This window comes from Vulpes vulpes, unplaced genomic scaffold (assembly GCF_048418805.1).
Source record: "Vulpes vulpes isolate BD-2025 unplaced genomic scaffold, VulVul3 u000000677, whole genome shotgun sequence".
Taxonomy (NCBI): domain Eukaryota; kingdom Metazoa; phylum Chordata; class Mammalia; order Carnivora; family Canidae; genus Vulpes; species Vulpes vulpes.
The window spans coordinates 199475-208294 of NW_027325813.1; the positions used below are offsets into that span (position 1 = coordinate 199475).

At 52.7% G+C, this 8820-nt stretch overlaps 1 protein-coding gene across 7 annotated transcripts in view; it reads left to right on the plus strand.

Annotated features, from left to right (window-relative positions):
* Positions 1-8820, plus strand: part of GTPBP1 (GTP binding protein 1) — a 30245-nt gene that overhangs the window by 18493 nt on the left and 2932 nt on the right. For 5 of the 7 annotated variants that reach the window (XM_072746246.1, XM_025984258.2, XM_025984256.2 and 2 more), the window contains 6 exons: positions 1433-1577; positions 1708-1890; positions 2856-2991; positions 3608-3786; positions 4914-5114; positions 5997-8776. In XM_072746246.1, coding sequence (XP_072602347.1) covers positions 1433-1577; positions 1708-1890; positions 2856-2991; positions 3608-3786; positions 4914-5114; positions 5997-6089 — 937 coding nt within the window. In that variant the 3' untranslated portion in view covers positions 6090-8776. Of the gene's footprint in view, positions 1-1432; positions 1578-1707; positions 1891-2855; positions 2992-3607; positions 3787-4913; positions 5115-5996; positions 8777-8820 lie in introns of those variants that run through there. The other 2 variants (XM_025984257.2, XM_072746248.1) reach the window with 1 other exon arrangement.

Consider the following 8820-nt stretch of genomic DNA (forward strand, 5'->3'; position numbering starts at 1 on the left):
TGTGTTGCCCAGGAGCTGTATCAAGCAACCTAGATTCTGAAGTGCAGGACTTGTTGAGGTTGGAATCCCAGCTGAGGCATCAGTGTCCTTACCTGTGAAGTGGGAATAATATTCCCTTCCTCACAGGGTCCCCATAAGTGTTAGAAATGATGTATGTAAAAGAACTTAGCTCTTGATCAGGCCTCTCAGTGGTGTCAGGGACAACAGCTCTGTCTGTGTCTGGCTGCTGTGTGATACATACACAGCCATTTTGATAACTGTTATTAGTAAGTTTTTATACTACTGTCTCTCAAAAACTCTAATCATGTATTAGCATTTGGCATTTACTCATTAATGTATACTTTGATTCCATAAATATTTATTGGATGTTCTATAGCAGGCTCTTCATCTAGGCATTGAGGATTCAGAGTTGACTCAGGTATAATCCTTGTTCTTAGGGTGATCACTTCCTTGGTCAGAGATAATAGTGAACTCTTGATATACTCAATTCCCTCTTGATAATAGTGAACTCTGTTAAGTTTGTCCTTTTCCCAGAGTCTTGGGGCTGCTTAGGAGCCATCTGCCCCCTGGCTTGGTCTGTATACAGCCCAAAAGCAGCCTGGCATTTTGGCCTATGGCTTTGTCCTAATGCTGTCTTCAGTACCACTAGGCGGCCACCAGAGGGGGTACGTTCCATTCATCCCACGTGCCTGTTCTATGCAGGTCCTATTCTAGGACCTATGGAGAATATATAATTCCTGTTCTTGAAGAGTGTGATTAACCCTGGAGAGGCTATATAAAGGCTGTTGTGATGACTGAGGGAAAATCAGATGTTAGCTACATGTAACAGACATGAGAAGTGCTCTCTAGAGCTGGGAGGTGTCAGGAGTGCCTATTTGGGAAGGGTTTCCTGGAAAAATCTGCATTGGAAGTGGGCTCTGAAGGAGGAGAGGATTTGTTAGTGTCGTAAGAGGGAAAGAGTTCAGTCAGGAGGATCAGAGTGAAGAAATAAATGGGGAGCAAATAAGTACTAAACTTTTAGGAGAAAAGCAGGTTGTCTGGTCTGGCTGGCAGATAGGAATTTGAGAGAAATAAACCTACAGAGATGTTGGGAGAAGGAATTCCATCTGTATTCTCTGCAGTGGAAAGGCAGGTTAAGAATTTTCAACAAGCATGAGTGTGCTTTAGGAAGAAGAGGCAGAGCCCAGAATGGGGCAGTGGTGGAGGGACCAGAGATGAGGGGACAGATTTCATAGAGAAAACAGAATGAAAGAAAAAAGCCTCGGAGCAGATCTGGGCAGCAGTTGGAAGGCCTAGGCAGAGGCATAGAGGCTGGTGAGGGGGCAGCAGGGCCTGTAGCAGCAGCACATGTCCCAGGAGCTCTCTTGCTCCCACCCTGTCACACAGGAGGTGGCCACATGAGCTCCTTTGTCTTTCTCCACCCTCCACTTAGGATGTGCCCGATATTCCAGATCTCCAACGTTACAGGTGAGAACCTAGATCTGCTGAAGATGTTCCTCAACCTCCTCTCCCCCCGCACCAGCTACCGGGAGGAAGAGCCTGCGGAGTTTCAGATTGATGACACCTACTCTGTGCCAGTGAGTGGCTTCTGGTGGACTGAACAGGGTGGGAGGCTGGGTGGGTACTTCCTGCAGGGGCATCCGAGCAAGTATATGGTGGGGAGGACTTGAGTGGGATAGACTTACTGGACCCTGGCCTTCTCTGCAGGGTGTGGGGACAGTGGTGTCAGGGACAACACTGAGAGGCCTGATCAAGCTGAATGACACACTGCTGCTCGGCCCAGATCCCTTGGGTAACTTCCTGTCCATTGCTGTCAAATCAATCCACCGCAAGCGCATGCCTGTCAAAGAGGTGCGGGGCGGCCAGACAGCCTCCTTTGCACTGAAGAAGGTGAGTGCCGAGACTAAAAAGAACTCTCCTTGGGTTTATTACACTAGGCTCTGGACCATCTCCAGTTGTCCTGGCTGCTCTGTAAGGCATGAATTACTGACCTCACTTTTATAGGTGAGAAAACTCAGCCTCTAAGAGTCCAAGTGACTTGGCCAGAAACCCACAGCTAGTAAGTTCTAGAGCCAGACCTTGAACCTGGGCGTGCCTGCCTCCTAAGCTCTTTTCCTCCTCCTAGTGTCTGAGGTGGGTGCCCTAAGCTCAGTGGTAAGGGTAGAAATACACCTCTCTCGTGCAGATGGTCTGTCCATGTAGGATCCTTAGGGTCCATACCAAATCCTCCTCCTAGTCAGCCTTCTATCCCTGGGGGATTTGGGTAAGTGCTAGCTCTGAGGACCACAACCACATTAACTGGCAGAGTGGGACTTTCCTAATTCCCTCTAGTAGTCATATTATGCTTGCCTTGTCCCTTCCACCTGAAAGCTTGCCTACCCCTGCCTTCTCCACCACTTAATTCTTACCCATGCCAATTCCTGCCCCCTAGTAGCAGTGTTTAGGCTTCCCAGATAGCACTCAGGTCGGCCTTGTGTTGTCCATCCTAGAAGGCCTGTGTCTAGTGCAGTGGGAGGGCAAGGCTGAGTCGGGGTGGTCTTCATTCGCAGAAGGAACTCCTGAGGGATCCCTGGGTGGCGCAGCGGTTTGGCGCCTGCCTTTGGCCCAGGGCGCGATCCTGGAGATCCGGGATCGAGTCCCACGTCGGGCTCTCGGTGCATGGAGCCTGCTTCTCCCTCTGCCTGTGTCTCTGCCTGTCTCTCTCTCTCTCTCTCTCTCTCTCTCTCTCTCTCTCTCTGTGACTATCATAAAAAAAAAAAAAAAGAAGAAGGAACTTCTGGTCCTCTTCTGAGACCAGGGAAGAGAACTCCTGGGTATTACTATCCCTGACATCTGGGATTCCTTTCTTTTTTCAGATCAAGCGCTCGTCCATCCGCAAAGGCATGGTGATGGTTTCCCCACGCTTGAATCCCCAAGCCTCCTGGGAGTTTGAGGCCGAGATCCTTGTCCTCCACCACCCCACCACAATTAGCCCACGCTACCAGGCCATGGGTAGGTGTCTGAGAGCACTGCCAGCCTAGCCAGTCCTCTGCTCTCACTCCCCCAACAAAGTGCTCCAGCTACCCAAACCCCAAGGTTTTAGCGGCAGCTAAGAGTTGTGTCTCCATCCTGTTTAGTGATGCCCGTTCTGTTCTCCCCATAAGCTACAGTGTTAATTCAGTCCTGCAAATGTTAACTGAATGCTTGCTCTGTGCTGGGCTCTGGAGAGCCAGACTTGCCCTCAAGAACCTCACACACCTTCCTTCAGCAAATGTCCTCTGAATGCTGCTGTGTGCCAGGTGGTATTGCCAAGGTGCTGGGGACAGACACAATGCTTGGCGAGGGCTTTGCCATTAATAAGCCAACAGTCTAGAGAAGGCACACATGCAAACAGAGTGCCCTGTGTTAAAGAACCAGGACCGTGGGTCCAGGGACAGGTGGGATCTAACTGAGTGTGTGCAGCAGGGTCAGACCTCAGAGCAGACCTCCAACTCACTTGGCCACCTGTAGCCCCCTGAGGCCTTTAGCTGACCATAGCTCAAGCATATTTTATGCTCTCACTCCTGTCTCCTGCCCGGAGGTCACTGGGCAGCTCAGTCCTATTGTGATCCCCTGGCTTTTTTGGCAGTGCACTGTGGGAGCATCAGGCAGACGGCTACCATTCTGAGCATGGACAAGGACTGTCTGCGCACCGGGGACAAGGCCACTGTGCACTTCCGCTTCATCAAGACTCCTGAGTACCTGCACATAGACCAGCGTCTGGTGTTCCGGGAAGGCCGCACCAAAGCGGTGGGCACCATCACCAAGGTATGGCCAGGCAGCCCTCCTTGCCAAGCTCTAGGAAGCACTGGGGGCCGCTCCAGTTTTAGACTGTGAGCACAACAGGAGAAGCCTGCAGAATCCCCCTAATTGCCAGGAACCGAGGCACTAGTTCTGCCTTGTGAGAACTAGAAGAGTGCTGAAGGGTGGTCTCGGTACCACCCTTGAATGTTGGGATAGCTAGGGGGCCTAGGCTTGGGTTCCCTTGGGGCTTGAGCTGTTTCTATATCCTAGAGCCCACTTCATGTCCTCTGAAGACTTCACCCATAGCCTTGGGGGGGCGGGGGGGCTTTTGGTAGAATGGTTTGACTCTTACTCCAATACTCCAAACAGCCGGTGTGAGATTTTAGGATCAGCCTCAGGGGGGCCTTGCCTCTAGAACCGTCTTCCTCAGGCCCATTCATGCAGACTTGAGGGCTGTATGGTGGGTGGATCACATCCTTGAAGACCACTTGCCTCTGGGACTGGCTGACAGTGGCAGAAGCTGCCGGCACATGTTGTAGTACCCTTGGAGGTACGGCAGTCCTTCCCCCTGCTTTGAGATTGAACTGGGGCTGCAAGGGAATGATCTAAATCAGTCCCTCCTGGGTGGTAGCTCTTAAGATCCCTGATAGCCACACTCTAAATGTTTTCAGATGCTGAACATTCATTTGGTCTCTTTGGGAGGGCTGAAGTTAAAACTTGCCCCAGGTTCTTATTTTAGGGGCAGTAGGAGAGATGCAGTTGATACTCTGAGGAGTTTCAGCCAGCATAGCAGGAAAGCCTCAAGTTCGTTACAGGGTTCTGGGCAGGCTAGACTCCAGCCTAGGAGCTAGACTAGGTAAGAGATAGCCAAGATGCACAAGTGGTCTGTGGGAAGAGCAGCTGCAGCAGGGACTAGGATGGAGCCAGGCTGAGGCAGGTGAGTCAGCTGCAGTAGGCAGCCCTGAGGCACTGAACAGGGATGAGAACATCTGTCCATCCCACTGTCCCTGTCTTAGCCCCCTTGCTATCCACCTTGCTCAGGACCAGCCAGGCCAAGGAGTGGGAAGTCCTGGGGGTGTAGGGCCTGGACTGCCCTGCCATTGTCACTACCTGCAGCTCCAGCCTCATCCTCAACTCCTTGGCTCCTCCAGCTCCTCCAGACCACCAACAACTCCCCGATGAACTCAAAGCCCCAGCAAATTAAAATGCAGTCAACAAAAAAAGGTCCCCTGACCAAGCGAGAAGAAGGAGGCCCATCTGGAGGGCCAGCAGTAGGGGCGCCCCCTCCTGGAGACGAAGCTTGCTCTCTAGGGGCTGTGCAGCCAACCTTGTCCAGCAGTCTCCAGCCACAGGTGAGTATGCTCCTCGGGCCAGTCTGGTCCCCTGACCACTTCAGGGTGGGATTGGGAGGGTGGCTGTTACTGTAGTTGGTGGAGGTAACAGGAGTGTTTCAGGCAGCCTGTGTCTAGCTCCCATGTCTGCCGTTCATAGACAGCGTCTCCCCCAACTCTTGGCACCTAAGTGCTAAGTGTGCACTATTTATCTTTTAGGGCAGTATTTTCCAGTTTGGCAATGTGGCCTACATAAAGTTGATTTAGTTGGTCCTGATTAGGATTTGGTATTAATGAAACAATAGGAAAATGCCAGGATTTCTGTCCCCCAAATCAGGGTGTGTGCAGTCTGTGTGTGGAGTGGGATGTGTGTGTGGTGGTCCAGAAGGTTGTTGGAAAGGCACTGCCTTAGGGGGTCCGTCTGGGCGGGGGTAGGTGGCCTTAGGCCCCATGTCAGTGTGGTTCTCACTCAATGTCTCCTGTTAGCTCTATCCCCTGGTTCTGTCCTGGCACCCCTTCATATTGCTCCTTCCAGGGTCTTCTCCATCTGATCCCTCTTTGGAGAGGGAAACTTCTGTCTGGACCTGTTCTTTCTGTTCTCCCACATTGAGCCTTTTTCTTTGCACCTATGGGGGGAGCAGGTGTTGGTTCCTGCTCACTTTGTGTTTCTCTGAATGGCTCTGTCTCACAACCATTGTCCCATGTGCCTTCCTTGCTAGGAAGGCAGGCTGGGTGCCGGCTCCATCTGATAGAGGGGGAGTGCCATGCTCCAAGTCATGTAGTAGATTACTGCTCAGCGTAGCTGAGACCGTCCTACCTGCTCGCTTTTCTCCTGCCCCTCTGCTGTCCTGCCCTGTTCCCAGTGGGCTACTACTTCTCAAGCTCCTTCTTTCTCCCTTTCAGCCCAAGCCCAGCAGCGGGGGCCGGCGACGGGGGGGCCAGCGTCACAAAGTGAAGTCCCAGGGGGCCTGCGTGACTCCTGCCAGCGGCTGCTGAATCTCCCCTGGCCCACCCCCACCACCCAAGGGATCCTTGTACTCTGGCCACTGTTCCACCAGATGAGCCAAAGCAGCTCTGACCACCACCCGCCCTCCCCCAGGCCACAGCTGGAGCCTCATCATTCCCCACTCCTCCACCACCCCCATTTTCCAGAGGGGTTGTAATTTATAAGCTGAGGAAGGTGGCCAGACTTCTGGAGGACTGACCATCATCCACCTTCTTCCCTGCCTTCTTCCTTACTCCCATTTTTTGTACATCTGGGCCCTTAGTTTTTATTCTTTTTATTATCTCTTTCTCTCTCTCTCTCTCTCTCTTTCTCTCTCTCTCTCTCTCTAGTGTGTGTGTGCACGTGTGTGCATATGTGTGCGTGTGCGTGTGTGTGTGTGCGTGTGTGGTATAGAAGTGCAGCCGGTCAGGGCCCTGGCAGTCTTTCTCCTTTTTTCCTCTATGAGCTGGCCACCAGCCTCCAGGAGCTGGCTGCTTGCCCATCTGTCCATCTGTCTGTGTGTCTCTGACAACTTTTAGGGGCTTTCAGGAGCTAAAGAGCACCCTTGTCTCCTGTGCTTGCCGTCCTCCCCTGTGCTCACTCCTCTGCGCCCAGAGCCCTCCACAGAGCCGGACTCGGGGCTTAGGGGCTTCATAAGTGCTGCTACCAGAGCAGGGAGCATGCCTTCTGGGACTAGGGGGGCTTTCAACAGAATGGAGAGTAGTGGCCTCCTGTTTTCCCCTCTCTCTTCCATTTTTCCACCCTTAAGCCCAAAAACAGGTAATGCCAAAAGCTCTTAAGCTGTAACCTGTAGATGTGTGGAGGGGAGTGGCACTTGGATTGTAGGACCCTCCTCCCTGCCCCTAACTCTGACCCTTGCCACTGACCCAAAGACAGCTTATGGTTTTCTTTCCCCTTGGAGACAATCCTGTGTTTGCCTGGCCAGGCCAGGGCAACTCCTGCTTTGCTGATTCTGAGCTGGAGGCTCTGGCCCTTGAACTTTCTATGAATCTTGCTGGGTTTTGGGGCACTGCTGACCTAGACTAGGATTGGCTTGCTCTGGGTCACACTCACCAGCACCTCCTATTGGTGGGGGTGCGAGGTGTTCCTTTGAGCCAGGCCAGGACTGGAACACCTCCTTCCTCACTATAGCCCCACTATGTTGACCCAGCATGGCTGCTATAGGAGCACAACAGGGAAGGGCCTGAGCCCCAGTTTGGGAAGCCCCATTTGGGGTGTGGGCAGGGCAGGTAGGAGTAGTGAAAGATTCTTTCAGGTCCAGCACAGACCATCATTCAGCCCTCTAGAATATTCACTGCCTGGGGTGGGGGTGGGGTCAGAGTCACTCAGGCCAGAGATGGCAATGTGGGGTCCAAACCAGACTGGCCTGAGCTGTGGCCAGAAGCCCTCGGTTTAGGGTGGACCGGTGGGTGGAGATGTGTTCTTTCTAGCCAGGGCAGACACCCAGCTGGCTGGGTCCTTCCTCAGCCTTGCCTCCCTCCCATCCCTGACCCTTCTCCATTCTTCCTGCTTCTCGACTGCTGGTTCCCTCCCCTCTCCTCCTTCCACCTATTTCAGTTACCACTGACCCATGGCCATGGACTGACCAGACCAGCACAAAAAATAAAAGTTTGTTCCAAGTTGATGGTGTGATGTTCCCTGCCCAGGCCCTCCAGGTGGAGGTGCTGCTGTGGGGAGCGCTGGCTGTGCCTGCCCTAGAGCCCCCACCTGCGGAGCAGGGCAGGGTTGGGAGGAGCCCAGCTTCTCTCAGGCATATGCAGGCTCTCTGGCAGATGTGACACTGGACAAGTTGCCAGTCTTCCCTGAACTTGTTTCCTCATCTAGACTGAGAGGTAAACAAATGCCTGTGTCATGGTGGTTGTGAGGGTCAGTGAGAAACTGTGTGGTAAGGCTCTGATGTGACCTGCATGTGGGAGGTGCCTTGCGGCTTCCCGCTGTGCCAGCTCCTGAGTCCATGGGGCAGTGGGCAGGCTTGAAGGGAGAAATGTGTTGACCTGTCTCTCTGCTGTGGCTATGCTGTGCTGGATGTCTCCCTCACTCATGTGCTTTGATTTTGAAGCTACCATCTAGGAGAGAGATGGTGTTCCATTTTTCTAGGTTAGGAAACAGAATCTCAGAGGAGCAGTACCACTAGTAGGCATGTCTGTTCCTGCTGCATCAGCCATTGGTAGGCAGCTGCTCCACCCTGTGTCCTTTGGCCCCCGTCTGCTCCTTTGTGTGCTAGCTATTTACTTCTTGCTTTTTGACTCTGGTTCTGCTTATAGGGATTGTTGCACACTGGTGCCTTCATAAGAGGAAGGCTCTAGCATTGAGTACCCCTCTGCTCTGTCCCTGTGGCAGGTGCTGTGGGGTGCATGTTTCCACAGGACTTCACCAGGGTGAGACCTTGTTTGGTTTGAACTCTTTTGCTCCTAAGAGCATAATAACCCCTTTTTTTACATTTGGAAGCTCTGGCATCTCCCCTGGCCTCTGCCCTCAGACACACAGGAGGTTGGTCTGATCTCTCTGGTCACCAGGCCTACACCTGCTAGCAGGGGCTGACTGAATACAGTGTTTTACTGTCATTAACAGGGACTCCAAGGTCCTCTACGGGTCTCAGCCCCACCAACTCTCACTTTGGAACAAAACACCAGCCCTTTTGTAGCTAATAATAAAGTTGTTAATTGATTATCTCGAATAGCCAATCCTGACCTTTCTGTGTGTACAGCTAGCATTTGTGGC